The 16,905-nt window shown below is 35.4% G+C and overlaps 1 protein-coding gene across 13 annotated transcripts in view; it reads left to right on the plus strand.

Moving 5' to 3' along the window:
* The window catches only part of LOC126971232 (eukaryotic translation initiation factor 2A), a 34,304-nt gene extending 17,659 nt beyond the window's left edge, over positions 1-16,645 (plus strand). For 9 of the 13 annotated variants that reach the window (XM_050817417.1, XM_050817419.1, XM_050817418.1 and 6 more), the window contains 11 exons: positions 716-857; positions 964-1,099; positions 1,653-1,732; positions 3,655-3,833; positions 5,619-5,773; positions 6,153-6,237; positions 7,515-7,688; positions 9,082-9,259; positions 10,142-10,395; positions 12,355-12,542; positions 13,344-16,645. In XM_050817417.1, the coding sequence (XP_050673374.1) occupies positions 716-857; positions 964-1,099; positions 1,653-1,732; positions 3,655-3,833; positions 5,619-5,773; positions 6,153-6,237; positions 7,515-7,688; positions 9,082-9,259; positions 10,142-10,395; positions 12,355-12,542; positions 13,344-13,469 (1,697 nt within the window). In that variant the 3' untranslated portion in view covers positions 13,470-16,645. Of the gene's footprint in view, positions 1-325; positions 642-715; positions 858-963; positions 1,100-1,652; positions 1,733-3,654; positions 3,834-5,618; positions 5,774-6,152; positions 6,238-7,514; positions 7,689-9,081; positions 9,260-10,141; positions 10,396-12,354; positions 12,543-13,343 lie in introns of those variants that run through there. The other 4 variants (XM_050817423.1, XM_050817422.1, XM_050817421.1 and 1 more) reach the window with 3 other exon arrangements.
* The last annotated feature ends 260 nt before the right edge of the window (positions 16,646-16,905 follow it).

Raw genomic sequence — 16,905 nt, forward strand, 5'->3', positions numbered from 1 at the left:
TTATTAAAAAATGTGTATCTACTATATAGATAGTAGATAATGATTTTTGAAAGCATTAAACAATGACATATTATATTATATAATAATATACTGCCAGGGCCTGGGCCCCTTTGAAGTGATGCTTCTAAATAATTGCTTTCATCCACAGGGATTATCACAGGACAGGAGGTGGGTTGAATTATATTATTGTGTAATATCTTTATCTATAGTATCTACTCTATCACTCTAACTTTAACGTGATAGAAAAATAATATTCTGTGGTCGAGAACGTCAAACGAATACAAAATCCACTTACCCATTTTTGAATTTTGACATTTAATTTTTTAGGTTATGCGTAACACCTGTAGGCTGTCCGCTGTAGCCTGTAAACTTGCTGTAAACTGTATAGAGTATAGACTGTAGTGTATTGCCTATTCTCAATTCTATAAAGTTTAACATACGCTACCCGATAAGTCGTTTTACTCTTTCAGCTTCCTGTTACAAAATACCCACTAGAGTTAGACACTAATGATTGCTTCTGGCTTCTATTTACATTTTACCATGACTATTTCTGCCGCTGAAACTAAATATTTGTCACAATTTTAATATATATAGAAAATCTTTTTAGTTAATAGCAATGGCTTCACACCTCAACATCGTCGGTAAATGATTGTTTCTTAATGAAATATAGTGCGGTGCTATTAATTTTTCTATTATAAATATTCGTTTTTCATAGGGCTGAGCAACAAGGGTCTATTTCAGTTAAATTTTGAAGAACCATATGAGGAAAAACAGTTGAGAGATGGAGCTACACAAAATATTAGAAGTGTAGTTGTTAGTCCTAAAGGAAACTACTTAGCATATAGAACAGATAAAAAGTAAGACATTATAGCTTCTTCAATTTTGAGTAGTTATAAAAATTATGTTAAACCTATCCAATAAACCAATAACATTCTATTGATAATGACATTACTTCCATTTTAGAGTTGAAATAATAAAATGTATCGATTGGACACTAGCAGCTGCCATAGATGGGAATGTCAGAGATATGTTTTTCTCCCCCATGGATACATATTTGACAGTTTGGGAAATGTTTCTTATTACAAAAGACCATCCCCAGGTAAAATATGTCTTTCTAATATTGAGGTTACAATTTTGTTCATAATAGTATTAAATCTTCACTAATTATTACACTAATAAGTACTTCTACTAGATATTTTGAAACAAAGTATCACTACAGGGCATTAAAAATATAGTCCACAAGAGTAAGCTTAGTACAGGGTGAGTCCAGATAATTCTATTGTTTTGGATGACATTGCACACAACCAGCTCAACACATTTAAATACATGTGGGGAACAAAAGTGAGGGGCAGAATAAAATTATACCTTATACTATGTTGCCACAAAAATAGTCCGTTTGAGTTATCTGGACTTACCCTGTATCAAAACTTACCAACATTCTTCATATATTTATAAAATAACTATGTTGTATAGATGGACAAGCTATGGGCCTACTTGATAGTAAGTGATAACTTCTATCCTTAACAATCAATAAGTTTCATCATTAACTTATAGTCTAGGTTTATCAGCTCTCATGTTAAAATTGATAATCTTTCTATCTAACTATAATTTATTAATTGTGCCTCCTTTTTTGAAGTAATATTTTATTATAGGGCCAACCTAATCTACATGTATATAGTTCGTCAAGTGGAGAATTAGTTGGATCCTTTGTGCAGAAAAATCAGTCTGGTTGGTAAGGAAAGTTTTGTATAACCTCCACATACTTGAAGCTCAATATGTGTGTCTTCCTGGATTTTAAGTAAGATATGTCGTGATAGTCATAGGCAATATCCAAGAGGCCAATGGATCTGATGATTAGCAGAAGATATCCTGCATATTTATTCACTGTGGTGTTTTTTTTTTATGATAATAAGGGACGAGACGAGCAGGACGTTCAGCTGATGGTAATTGATACACCCTGCCCATTACAATGCAGTGCCACTCAGGATTCTTGAAAAACTCAAAATATCTGAGTGGCACTACAATCGCGCTCGTCACCTTGAGACATAAGATGTTCAGTCTCATTTGCCCAGTAATTTCACTAACTACTGCGCCCTTCAGGCCGAAACACAGTAATGCTTACAGAAATAGGCGCCGTTGTGGTACACATAATCTAGCCGGCATCCTGTGCAAACGAGCCTCCCACTGGTGTTAACCCACAGTGAGGAACTCAAGGAACTTTCTTCCATGGTCACGAAAACTATATCAAGTAATTTCCTTGTGTGGTGTTTTCAGGTAGATATGACATGGGTACCTTAAATAATGTATGTGCCATGTAATCGGTTAGCTAGGTTTAAGTACTCTTATAGGTCTTGGTATTAAATTTTACAATAAAATTCTGGACAGTCTACTAGGAGTCACTGAGCACAAATTTAAAAAATATATATAGGCTTCTTTGATAAAGTATGCTTATTTAGTAGTATAGTAGATTATATAGAGGATAGTAATGAATGGTTCTCGGCAGGCACCTGAAATTGTATATAACTTTATTAAGTGGGAGGCTTCTTTGGACATCATGCCGGCTAGTTTATGGGTACCACAATGGCGCCTATTTCTGCCGTGAAGCAGTATTGTGTAAGCATTATTGTGTTTCGTTCTGAAGGGCGCCGTAGCTAGTGGAATTACTGGGCAAATGAGACTTAACATTTTATGTCTCAAGGTGACCAGCACAGTTGTAGTGCCACTCAGAATTTTTGGGATTTTTGAAGAATACTGAGAGGCACTGCATTTTAATGGGCAGGGTGTATCAATTACCATCAGCTGAAAGTCGTGCTTGACTCGTCCCTTATTTTCATATTTCAAAAATTGATTGCCCTAGAATCCCTACAATTAATGTTAACAGTGTCAACTAAACTCATGCACTAGAAGGACTTGATTCTTGTAAAACCCAAAAATCACAATTGAGCTCATCACTGACACATAGGATGTTGTCTCATTTGCCCAGTAATTTCTCTAGCTATGGCGCCCTTCAGACGGAAAAACAGTATTGCTTACACATTACTGTATCACAACAGAAATAGGCACCGTTGTGGTACCCATAATCTAGCCGGCATCCTGTGCAAAGGAGCCTCCCACTGGAAAATTTGTTGTAAAACAATTTGTTCAATCATTACAACTACAAAGATTTTCCTTTAAGAAAACTGAAATCTGAAGTGATTTTTGCACAGTACACCGAAGCAACATGAAATGTGTACAATTATGGATGAATTTTACATATTGGGTATTACTTTGAATGACCAGTCTACAGTGTTTTGTGAAAAATTCTTACTTTGCACAGCCACTTTGTGGAATTCAGATTCAAATTCAAATATTTTTATTAAAAATAGGATGTGACATCACTTATTGAAAGTCAAATAACTACCACCCATTCCAAAATGAATGCCTCAGACCTGAGAAGAATGGGCGCAACAAACACAGCTGGCTTTTTTTTTCATAATCCATTCCCGGCGGCAGTTTTCCAGAACAATTACCACTTAGCTACCTTCAAGCAACGCAAACCCAAATTAAAGTATAGCAATGCATCTTTTGACCCCTAGTCTTGCAGATGTCAATGCCCATTTGTTGTATCTTATTAAAAAAGCTATATATATGTTAGTATGTATTATTTTATTTCAGGCACCCAAAATGGTCTTCCGATGAAAAACTATTTACAATACAAAGTAATAGTAAAATTTTGATATATGAAGATGCTAAATTTGATCGTTACACACACAATGTACAAGCTCAAAATCTTCAAGCATTCAGTGTATCACCAAGTGTGGCACCGAATTATTATCTGTCCGTGTTTACTTTAGGTGAGTATGATATATGATTTATTATGACTTTATGAAATATCAACAGATATAACTCTGTGCATACTTTTGTTGTCAAGCAGAAATAACTTATGACCATAAAATATTATCTAAATTCAACTATCTTTGAGCTTCAATCACACAATGTAAACAGTAAACATGTTGTCAGAGCATCAATTTAATTAATCTTTGCCGTTCTGTTTCTCCAAATGCAATGAAACTATTAACTTAGTGTTCGCACTTTCACAAAGGTTATAAAGCATAAGGCAATAATGTCATCATCATCACTTCAGCTGAAAGTCGTCCACTGCTGGACAAAGGTCTCCCCCAAAGATAGGCATAGAAAAAGGCCAAAATCTCATCATCATCACTTCAGACGAAAGTCTTCCAATGCTGGACAAAACTCTCCCCTAAAGATAGGCCAGATCAACGGTCTATCTTTTGGGGGCCTACACTCTACATCTTCCATCATGTGGTCGCAATTTGAGGACTTTTCTGCTAACAATCAAATATATAAAAATTATTCTTTGTGATATAAGTACAAAACTTCAATGGAATTATTTGTAACGTAGCATATTTTGTGACGCGATTCCGAATCGAATGACATCTCTATTCTATTTATCCGAGACTGCTTAAAAAAGTTGATCACTTGTTGACTAGACTATTATGCTGCAGAATATACCTTTTTATCAAGTCCTATACGTACATATACAGATCTTATACACATATAAGAGGTTCTTAGGCCCGGTTTCCTCTAAAGCGGAGAGGAGATGAGACGAGAGGAGATTAGCCGCGAAGCGATCAGGTTACCTCTACCAAAGCGGAGAGGAGATGTGTAACGGGGAGCAGAGGTGACCTCTGCATTGCGGAGAGGTCGAAATCAATCAACTGATATCTACGAAAGGAAGACGAAGAAGAGAAAACAAACAAACTTAACTGAAAATATTTAAAAAAAAAAAAAAAAAACCGACATCAATAAGAACAAACACTTTATTACCTTATGTTAATGTTATTTTATATGAATATTTTTAGAGCCTCCTTCTTTTTTTAAGTTAATACTTCGCTAAACTACTAAAGTAGGGTAAAAATACGGAATGAACGAAAGGTGTGCGAGACGCGGGGTGTAGGTGCGGAGAAAGGGCGCGCGAGTGCGAGCCGCCTGGCTACAGACATCTCACGTCTAAACGCCTTGGCTTGGCAAAAAATGAAAGAAAAATGAGACAACTCCTCTCCTCTCCGCTTGATCCATTTCCTCCGAAGCTATGCGGAGAGGAGATGTGGAAATAACGAAATCTGGTTGGTAATCAAATTGCATCTCCTCTCCTCTCTGCTTTGGTGGAAAGCGGGCCTTAGAGGTGCGTTTAAAGTTATGTACAACGCAACAATTTGGTGAACAACAAACATTGGTGAAACGGAACGCTTTTCCTCATTTTGTTGTGACTGCCTTTCTTGGAACTAATAAAAGTTATGAAAAATATTTATACAATATAATAAAATTATTATTTTTTTCGAAGTTATGTTACAATGAATATTTTTTATCACTACACTGTGATAGAAGCTAATCAGTGGACCACGACTTCCACCTGGTACTATTCTGCCCTACCCCGGCAGCCCCGGAGACGCGCAGACCCGAATTAGTCTCAAAAACTTCTCAAACTACTCCTTTTCGCGCGTTGGGAGTTGATGGGGGGGGGGGGGGTCAATATCACTCCTCCTTCCCCCCTCCTCCACCCCTCAACCCTTAATTGAGGATTTGAATTTCTTATGCAGACCTTTGAAATGTTTTAGGAAAATCGGGACAACCAGCATTTTGGCGAATTTTCAAATTCCCACAATTCGATGTCAGCCATGCTTTAGTCAGCCGATCCTTGTTTCAGGCTGACAAGGCAACATTCTATTGGAACAGACGTGGTACTAATGTTTTTACAATGACTCAAACAGATGTAAGTTAATCTAATATATAAAATTCTCGTGTCATGGTGTTAAACATTGAACTCCTCCGAAACGGCTTTACTGATTCTCATGAAATTTTGAGTGCATATTGGGTAGGTCTGAGAATCGGACAACATCTATTTTTCATCCCCCTAAATGTTTAGGGTGGTACACACGAATTTATTTTAATTTGTTTGATTATGAGTCAGCATTAAAAAATACATACAACTTCAAATTTTCACCAATCTACGATCAACAGTTACTTTTGTATTTTAATATCGGCAATACAACGTTTGCTGGTTAGTTTGCTCAGTTAATATGTATATAAATACAAAATGTTTAGCTTATTGGATAAAAAAAATATTATAATACTTTTATGTTTATTTTTAGGTTGATAAAACAGGCGGGTCTTACTATGGTAAGCAGGCTTTGTCTTATGGCGACGTAAAGGGAAACGCGGGCAACATGACTTTCAGTAAGTTTATTTACCTAATTATATTATACGTTTGACTCTGCGTTCGTTTATTGGGCTTGCACACTTTTCACACACAACTTAGATCATGTATCGTCTAGATCAGGGGTGCTCAAACGGTCGATCGGGATCGACAGGTCGATCGCGAGTGCTTTGCTGAGTCGATCTTGAGAAAAAAATCCGGTATAATAAACTAAAATCGGTAATTACGTACCATCTTGTGAAAAGTATGCTCAGGACATGCAGTGTCACGCTTCAACATCCAAAGTCACTATGTAGTTAAGCTTAGAACTTTAGAACGCGTTCGTTTTGTAAGAACCAATAAACTCGCAATTTTGAATAATAATTATGAGTTTTTTCATTGACATTTAAGAGCAGACACTTACCTTGACTATAAAAATGCATATTTTGCGCAAAACTAATATCTATGTCATCGTGACACTCTACCCAGACGACAATCCTTCATCACACACACTTGAAGCCTCTCAGAGCCGATCGATCGTAGTCTACAAATTTTGAGGTAGATCGCCAGCAGTTCAAACTTGAGCACCCCTGGTCTAGATCACAGTTTCTCAACCTTATTTTGCTCACCGCCCACTTTGAGAATATGTTTTTTTGCCTTTTTAGACATTATTTTTTAATCTACCCACGCCCCATTTGCGCCATCTCAATGCCCCCTAATTTTCTCTGGGTCTTCTACTGCCCCCCCGAAAGTCTCAAACGCCCACAAGGGGGCGTTATCGCCCACGTTGAGAACCTGTGGTCTAGATAGACTGTGACAGCTTTGAAAACATCGAAATAAATTGACGTTGACCTCTATTTCGACGACTCATATAGTCGAATGGTTAGTGACCCTGACTACTAAGCTAGAGGTCCTGGGTTCGAATACCGGTAGGTGCAATCATTTATATGATAAATATGAATGTTTGTTTCCGACTTATGGATGTTTATATGTATTTATGTATGTTTAAGTAAGTATATTGTATTAAATATATCGTTGTCTTGTACCCATAGTACAGGCTATGCCTAGTTTGGGGCAAGATAATTTGTGTAAGAAAGTGTCAATATTATATTATATATATTATTTTGAGCAATGCACACACACTTCTAACACAATGTAAGACGCCTGTCACACTCTCTAAAGTAATAAACATGGCCTGTTTTCATAGGTTGTCTAGCATTAATAGGCTCTATCTAGACGTATGAATTATGTAAGGTTTACAAAATAGTATTGTTTTTTTATTTCATGTAATAAATCGTGTCTTAAATAATGCTTGTAGGTAAGGAAGGACCAATTCACGCTATTGCTTGGAACCCCGGCAATTGGAACGAATGGGTTGCCGTATACGGCCACGCTCCCGCTAAAGCGACGCTGTTCAATGCGAAATGTGATCCGTTGTACGAGTTTGGAACTGGCGCATGGAATGCCATCTACTTCCCGCCCGAAGGAAACAATATCCTTTTTATTGCTTACTAGTTGACCCAGCAAACGTTGTATTGCCATATAAAGTAATAAGAAAATTAATAATTAAAAATTTTGGGGTATAAAAAATAGATGACGACCGATTCTCAGACTATATATTTAGGTTATATATTAATTTTATAATTATCTAGGTTAATCATTTAGTTGTTAACCTTTGTGGTTTTTTTAGATGCTAATTTGACCTAGTTTTATATCGGTATATGTAATATGATATAAAAAAAAATTACGGGTATGCAAAATAGATGTCATCTGGAAACAGCTGTTATATTTGTGAATGTTGGCCAATAAGTGCTTAGTATCATTTAGAAAGAAAGATATATTAAATATAATTTGCTATTTTTTTAATTATTCTTTCAATCTGAATTAATGAACGACAGACTCATCAAAAGAGAAACAGAATTTGTGTTTATATATTTTTTTTCCGAGAATATTCATATTCATTCACCTTTTAAACCTTCCCTGGACTTCCACAAATAAGTCAAGACCAAAATTTGCCAAATCGGTCCAGCCGTTCTCGAGTTTTAGCGAGTCTAACGAACAGCAATTCATTTTTATATATATAGGTAATTTTTTTATTAAATAATCTGACACTGAGAACAATATGTGTGAGTGAAATCTTCATCATCCTTTGCACAGGATGCTAACTAGATTATGGGTACTACAACGGCGCCTATTTCTGCAGTGAAGCAGTAATATGTTAGCATTGCCGTGTTTCGGTCTGAAGGGTGCCGTAGCTAGTGAAATTACTGGGCAAATGAGACTTAACATCTTATGTCTCAAGGTGATGAGCGCAGTTTTAGTGCCGCTCAGAATGTTTGGGTCTTTCCTGAGCGGCACTGGACTGTAATGGACAGAGCGTATCAATTTCCATCAGCTGAACGTCGTGCTCGTCTCGTCCCTTTTTTCATAAAAAAAAATGAGAGAAAAAAACAAACATGTATTGCAAAAATATGAAAATTATGGGAAATGTTTTTTTTCGCACGAGCCAAATGTAAATTATAATTTTAGTAATAAAATGCATATATTTTATAACAAAATATTGTGAATTGTTTATTATAAGTAGTCTGATAATATTAAATATATTTTTATCTTAATTAGGGACACATTTATCTATTCCAAAAATGTGAATGGATTTTATGCATTTTTACCTCATCATTACCTCTTTGTTGTTAAAAAAAAACAGTATTACCTTTGGTTAAATTGAAAATGCTCTGTTTACTCTAGCTTATTTTTGTAGTATTATTATGCACGTGTGTGTTACTGTTCGGTTTATGGCTCTAAGAGCGATGTAATTAGGCTCACTTTGCGAGCAAATGTATTGAAAATAAAATTTCAGATATATAAGATCCTTAACTTCTTAGCACTAGTTCTGTTAGGTGGCTTTGGTAACATAGCAACAGGACATATATCTGTTTGGGATGTCCGTGGCTTCAAAAAGTTGGGTGAATGCTCGGCGCCGGATACAACTTACTTACAATGGGATCCCAGAGGAGAGACTTTTTTGACAGCAACTACATATCCTAGACTTACTGTTGGCAATGGGTACGCAAGTATTAAAAGACATAAAAGGCATTTATTTTCTCAAAATTGATTTCTTTAGAATCCATTTTGATGTCACTTCTAACACTACCACCGCTTCGGAAACAAATGGCGGTCTGAGAGAGAAGGAACTGCGCAAGAAACTCTCCTAGTATTATTATTTGCGTTTTTTTTTTAAATAAATTTATCAATAATGTTTTGTCATTGTTATTGATTTAAAATAATCTAGTCCCAGGATGTCCGATCTGTGCTGATTCAGCTGTGGAGTAGTAGGATTTACGACGGAGCCATTTTTAATTAAACATTTAAATTTATTAATAGATAATGCCTGAGCAGTGGCTGGGACTTAATTATAAAAGTGTATACATTTACCCTTAAAGCTAATATATATCATATGAAGCCTATTAGAATTAGTTACAAGCAATCCCTTATTTCTAGTTTTAAAATAATGAAAATCATTACATAGATGAAGAATTTTGTGAACATTTATTAAATTTATTATTTAATAATTATTGTCTAGAAAATGTTAACACCACGAATAAATATAAACTTGTCATGCCTACTACACGACTTAGTTGTTAGTTAGTACGCAAATCCTTTGATAAGTGAACTAAATGTTTTTATAACAGGATCCCAGAATATGTTCAAACTGCATGTGTATTATTTTTTATTTGAAATATTACATTCTAATATTAACAAAATTTTTCCATTTTGTATTATTATATTTATTTTACATTTTTTTTACTTTGAGTATGTGTTTACAGGCTTTAATAAAAAGCTGTATTGATACCACACGAAAAACTGGAAAATTACCATAAGAACTTAAGGATGACATTATATTTATAACGAGATGTCCATTGCTGATGTATTTTTTATTTATTTTAGCTATAAATTTTGGCACTACACTGGAGTGCTGATGTACAAACGATCTTGCGAAGACAAGGAAAACCTCTTGTCGATATGTTGGCGACCTGGTACATACCCGAAGAGTGAACTGTCTAAGTCAGCACCAAAGGGCATCGCAGAGACAACACCCAAAGCAGTGGGAGCATACAGACCTCCGGGCGCTAGAAACAAACCATCAACCTTCACTCTACATGAACATGAGAAACCACATAAGCCAGGACAAAATTCTGATGGTAATACCCAATCTTATATATTTAAACGAGCTATTCTTGTATATATAACCTGAATCTCGGAAACGGCTCTAACGATTTTAATGAAATTTAGTATAGAGGTAGTTTCGGGGGCGAGAAATCGATCCAGCTAGGTTTCAATTTAAAAAAAATGTATTTTTATCCGTGTTTTAATGAGAAACAGCTACAAAGGTAAATTTCGCCACTATATACAAGACTATAATAGCTCAGATGCGACATTGGGTGACCCGGAAAGCAGAAGACCCCAGTTCGAATCCAGATGTCCTATTAGTTTTTTTTTATTCAAGTTTTGTACCTTCTTAAAAATCGGAGCAAGGCTCGGTCGTCCAGATATTAAATCTTTGTACGAAAAATAGTGAAAAGGATGTACGCATGTATCTTATATTTAGTTCAGATATTTTTTTATTCTTTATTAATATTGATTATATCTAACATAGTATTTTCTGATCAAAAATGAAATAAATACGCGCAAAATATACAATGTGAAGACGCAATGGTTGAAGCGTATTGTGACGTCAAAGTCTATTGTAAACACAACTGCTGGTGTGGTGGCTAGATATTATTTTCGGTGATTAACGATATATTCATCATCATCAAATCATCAAAAAACGAACTCATCAACTTTCAAAGAAAAACTTATGAAAATCGGGTTAGCGGGAATTAAAAACCTTACATATCACTTACTATCAGCTGACCCATAAAAATAGGAATCTGTAATGTGCTTGAAAATCTATACTTATATTATAAAGCTGCAGTGTTTGTTTGAACGCGCTAAACTCTGGTACTACTGGTCCGATTTGAATGATTCTTTCAGTGTTGGGTAGTCCATTTATCGAGGAAGGCTATAGGCTATGTTTTTTTTTTCAAAATTAGGGATCCGTAATAAAATTGCTATTTTGTAACACAAGGTGTAAAATCGAAAACCTATTTTTGCGTGCGCTGCAAAAACTATTGACAATAGAACAAAATGATGTACAGGCTATAATATAGGCAATATTGTATTACTTTAAAACTATCGCGTGAATTATACTTTATATGGCAAAACAACGTTTGCCGGGTCAGCTAGTATAGTATATAATATATGCCAATTGTTTTCGATGCATTTCGACATCAGATTTATTCCAACATTAACATCATTAGATGTGTTTTAAATATTTTTCATGCACCTATAATTCCAAAAGTGAATAAAATAACTTGTAAAATAAAAATAACAATCCATAGGTATATATTATATAGACGACCTGTATAGCCGAGTGGTTAGCGATTCTACCTACTAAGCTAGAGGTCCCGGGTTCGAATCACGGTAGGTGCAAGCATTTATATGATGAATATGGATGTTTGTTTCCGAGTCATGGATGTTTAAATGTATTTATGTATGTTTAAGTAAGTATATTATATTAAATATATCATTGTCTTGTAACCCATAACACAGGCAATATATGCTTAACTTGGGGCAAGATAATATGTGTAAAAAGTGTGTCCATATTATATTATATATTATAGGTATCATATTTGCGAGAATAAATATTTATTTGACTAATAGGAAATATATATTATTATGAATGGATAGATGGTAAAATCTGTTTTTAAAATCTATCATCACGGAACTTTAAAATTGTAATTGTATTGTAAATAAATGACACGATATATATTTTATATATTTGATGCCGATATTTCGATCCAATTGCGTGAATCGTGGTCGCTGCGGAACTGCGCAGGCGGCGAGGAACGCGTGACACATTGACACTTGACACTAATAGTACATCAATCTGTCCACTTGGCGCCTAATTCGTTGTGGTCATTCCCGACACACACTACTGACAACGTCCATATTTTTTTGTTGCATTTGTACTGCAGAGAGAGACGACGGGATTCCATGTTTGCGCTAGCCTAAAACCATCCTCTCTATTAAAATAATTAATAGGTAGAATTTGATTCCAGTGACCCCATCAAAACAAGCGATAAAGCAGAAGGAGAAACGCGAAGCTCGCAAGGCGCGGAAGGCCGAGGAGAAAGCGGAGAGGGGGGACACCTCCCCCCAGCCACCACCCCCCAACACTACGAACAAAGCGCCATTTGTGTCCACCGGCGATCCGGAGAAGGATAAGAAAATTAAAAATCTTAACAAGGTAGGTACTGGAGGTGTGTGCCGCCGCCGATTATGACTCAACGCCGCTGAACGGTTAGAAAAATCGGCGTTAACCGCTCGAATGTTGCGAGACGCGAACGGTTTCTAAGCGACAAAGAGTCTTTACACTGGTAAGGCTCGTTTGCACAGGATGCCGGCTAGATTATGGGTACCACAACGGCGCCTATTTCATTTGTGGCGTGTCGTGCGAAGGTGGAATTCCGCTGAAGCAATCAGGTCAAACAGCTCTTTGCAATACTCTTTCAGACGTTCCGTAAGTGATTTTGAATAGAAATATTTTAATCTAAACATGCAGTGTGTATTACTGACTATTATGTGAACATATTTTGTTCGCCCTGTCACTCTGCTCATGAAACAACTTAGCAATGTAAAAATAATGGACTTATAACTCTGAACTTTAGATATATCTATGAAAAAAAAAATATGTGTGTTTACCAGAGTACAGAGGTAAGAACTGAAACTTCACAATGACTGAATATAATTTTTCTACTATTTACAAATTCAATGATTTTTTGTAGATAAGGCGTATGAAAGAAAATCCGGATTAAATTAAAGTTATTTTTTTAATATATACATGCACACAAATAAATTATTTTATTTTGTCACTTTCAAACATATATTATTCTTTACGTCACTATACTGAACTTTGGATAAAAAAAAACAAGATGGCGCGTAACCGAAAGTCGTGACGACATTGTTATAGAAGTTCTCTTATACGTCGATAAAGAAGTTAACTTTAATAGTACGATTATTTTATTAATACAAAATGTGCCTTCGACAGAAACTGAACGATATAGAGAAACTGAAGCAGCAGAAAGCGGCCGGAAAACAGTTGGAGCTCAATCAACTAGCGAAGATCGACAATGAAGCGGCCTTGCTACAAGAGATCGCGCAGTTGAGGCTATGATGCATTACTTAGATCATTTATACGTCTGGATAGTCTGTGACAGCTGTGAAAGACATCGAGAAATTGAGGTTCACAGTTAATCTCTATTTTGAGTAAAGAACGCACACTAACACAAAGTGACTAATATATCGCGAATATAAGACATAGCTTATCGCACACTAAGGTAATAAACCTGGCCTGTTTTCATCGGCTCTATCTAGACGCAATATTAAGTATCTAAGCATGCATTTATTGCTTTTAAAGTTAATGGTTTTTGTTGTTCTTCACATAGACTTACAATATACTAGCGTTTAAACTAACAAAGTGTTTGAGAGACAAGAACATCTCTAAAAGAGATACAGTAATATACACAAATAAAATTTGAAAAACAAAATTTTATGAACGATGCGGGACTCGAACCCACGACCTCCGGCGTTCCGTGCCGGTGCTCTAACCAACTGAGCTAACCGTTCGAGTAACGCCTCGCTATAAAATCCTGTTTGCTTTGTGCAACCCTCAGGTTCGTGGGTTCGAGTCCCGCATCGTTCATAAAATTTTGTTTTTCAAATTTTATTTGTGTATTACCTAGAAGTGATAACCATCACTTTAAAAATATAACATATTGTACAGTAATATAGTAAAGGTAACCTTATCTATTCCATTCTTCCTACTGTGGCTTCTGTGGAAGGTATACCACAATCTCATGTTAAATAGACCACCACACTTTAGAGTATTTGTTTAATAATTTTAATGGAAGTGATCGGTGATTAAGATTGAAACAAGTTTTATATTGTTATTTTATACTTGCAACAAGTATCCATGCTGTTACAGTATAAAGGACATACGCAAATATAATTACTTAAATTATTAAATATATTATAAACTTAGTTAGTGATATTTACAACTTAATTCACAAATAGAGTTTAAAGTAGGGAGAGGAGACGTTCAAAGGAATGAAAACTAATCTATTGTGACTGTAACCGATTTTGATGGAAAGTCGTACCGTCGTCCACCTTCGCACGACACGCCACAAGTTAGGATATCATCCCCACCATCTGGATGTGTGGCGGTCCTCCACAGTGCGGTTTTCAAGGAGCTTTCTTCCTCGTACTACGAAGCTGTGGAATGAGCGTCCTTGTGCGGTATTTTCGGGTCGATACGACATGGGTACACCTTCCTTAAAGGCCGGCAACGCTCTTGTGATTCTTCTGGTGTTGCAAGAGAATGTGGGCGGCGGTGATCACTTAACACCAGGTGACCCGTACGCTCGTTTGTCCTCCTATTCCATAAATAACAAGTCGTAAACAGTCAGCCACTCTTGAACATTAGCTCCATACTATTTTCAATATTAAACGACACATAGTAAAATCAAAATTGGTCACACGTTATCGGGCTGCCACATAGTCTATCCGCTAGTACATACTTAGTCTATGGTACTTCAACATACTTAGATTGTAAATAAATCAATGGTAGTTCTATAAGTACAGGGCATAATGTGACTCAGTGGCGCAGAATGCCGAATTCTAATAATGCTTAATTGGAACGTGAATTGGTTTTCAATATTAATAAAAAAAAATGTGTGCGTGTGCAGGTCACACACGGTAGTAGTGAAACTTCTCAAAATGTCATAAATAACAAATTTAATCATTATTTCATAGGATTCACCTACAATTTATGAAAAAATAATATTATGATTTGTCAATATGGTAACAGTATCTTCGGCATAAAATCTAATAGAGAATTAATTGGCTTTTGTCTAGTGACAACGGATTATGATTGGCTTAGATAATTTTATACGTCTAGATAGATTGGCAGCTGTGAAAACGTCGAAAAAAATAGGCGTTGCCAGTTAACCACTATTTTGAGCAATGCACGCACACTAACACAAAGTGACATACAAATCGTGGTTGTAATAGCTTGTCACGCACACTAAAGTAATAAACATGGCCTGTTTTCATCTGTTTTTTTCAGTTTTCTAGCAGCAAGTCTATAGATGGACCAATTAAAGGTCCAAACTCAAGCCCACATGCACACACTCACTCACACACACTCATTCACACACACTCACTCATACACAGTTTTCAGACTTGTTTTAATTGTGCGATAATTGTAAAATTTGTTTTTTAATCATTTTTGTTTATTTCTATATTGTTTATTAAGTATCCGCTAAGGCTCTTGCGAGATATTCCCAATACAAGTGTCCTAAGACAACTTACTGGGAAGTCTCAATTAAAAAAAATGTATATGTAATCTTTGAAATCAACGAAATTTATTTATTTAAGAGGCTCTATCTAGACGTATAAATTATGTAAAATAATTGGTTTTGTGTTTAGTTTTAATATTGTTATCTAAAATAATATTTTTAATATATAAACAAAATATAGATGACATGAAAGAAATTGATTTAGAAACACATCTATGCATTATTTTAAGTAAGTATTAAATATAAGTTAATACTATATTTTTATATTGTACTTTACGTTGTGAAGCATAATTTGTTAAGTATGTTTTGTGAAATGACAAATATTATAGTTGTTTTATTAAAGTTTGAAAACTATTTCGACCTTGTTTCAATAATTATATTTAATAATATGCCAGATCCATAAAATAAATGTGTGTCTGTATTTATAACCGCACGCAAGAAGTTAATATTCTTTGGCGTAATAAAACAAAAATGAATGAATGATATTAAAAATTATTCCTCGTTCAATTTTATGTTTGTAGAAAAATCAATATTCTAATAAGGTATTACATACAACTAATAAAAATATTATTATACTGTTTAATTTAATCATTTAAGTAGTTTGTATACAATTCGAGAGTTTTTTTTTTTTTAATTTTAAAAATAGTATATAAATCGAACTTCTCGGCCAGTACGTCTACTTCGGCCAATCCAATTAGGTAGGTCCAAGTTCGCGAAAGAGTCACTCTTCGAATCGAACTCGGATGGCCAGCGTTCGGAAAGCTCCGTAAAATCTTCTCGTCCCAAATACCACTATGTCTAAAGACGAAGGTTTTCAACCAGTGTGTGTTGTCAGTGATGACTTATGGTACGCAGACATGGTCGCTAACTATGGGCCTTATGAGAAAGCTCATAAGGGCCAGAGGGCTGTGGACGTCTTCCGGCTAATAGTATATAATTTGAAACTATATATGGAAATTTGTTTAAAGATTTTAAATAAAAATATTTGAATTTACATTTGGTTGTCATTTCACACGATGCAGTACCAACAATGGGCTGCATGATTTGCTAGAGTTTATCTTTCAGCACCTGGCGGAAGGGTTTTACAGTGAGAATATTCTTAACCGGCCTCTACAGCGCTCGAGGAGTAAATTGAAGTTGGTGAGGTGGGGTACTTTCTACAGTTTCGGTATAAGTCAGATTAAAAGTTGGACTGGCTTATGAAACAAGCGGAGTTATTAACCATCAAATTATCGAATTAGGCACTAAACGAGT

The sequence above is a fragment of the Leptidea sinapis genome, chromosome 23 (genome assembly GCF_905404315.1).
Source record: "Leptidea sinapis chromosome 23, ilLepSina1.1, whole genome shotgun sequence".
Taxonomy (NCBI): Eukaryota; Metazoa; Arthropoda; class Insecta; order Lepidoptera; family Pieridae; genus Leptidea; species Leptidea sinapis.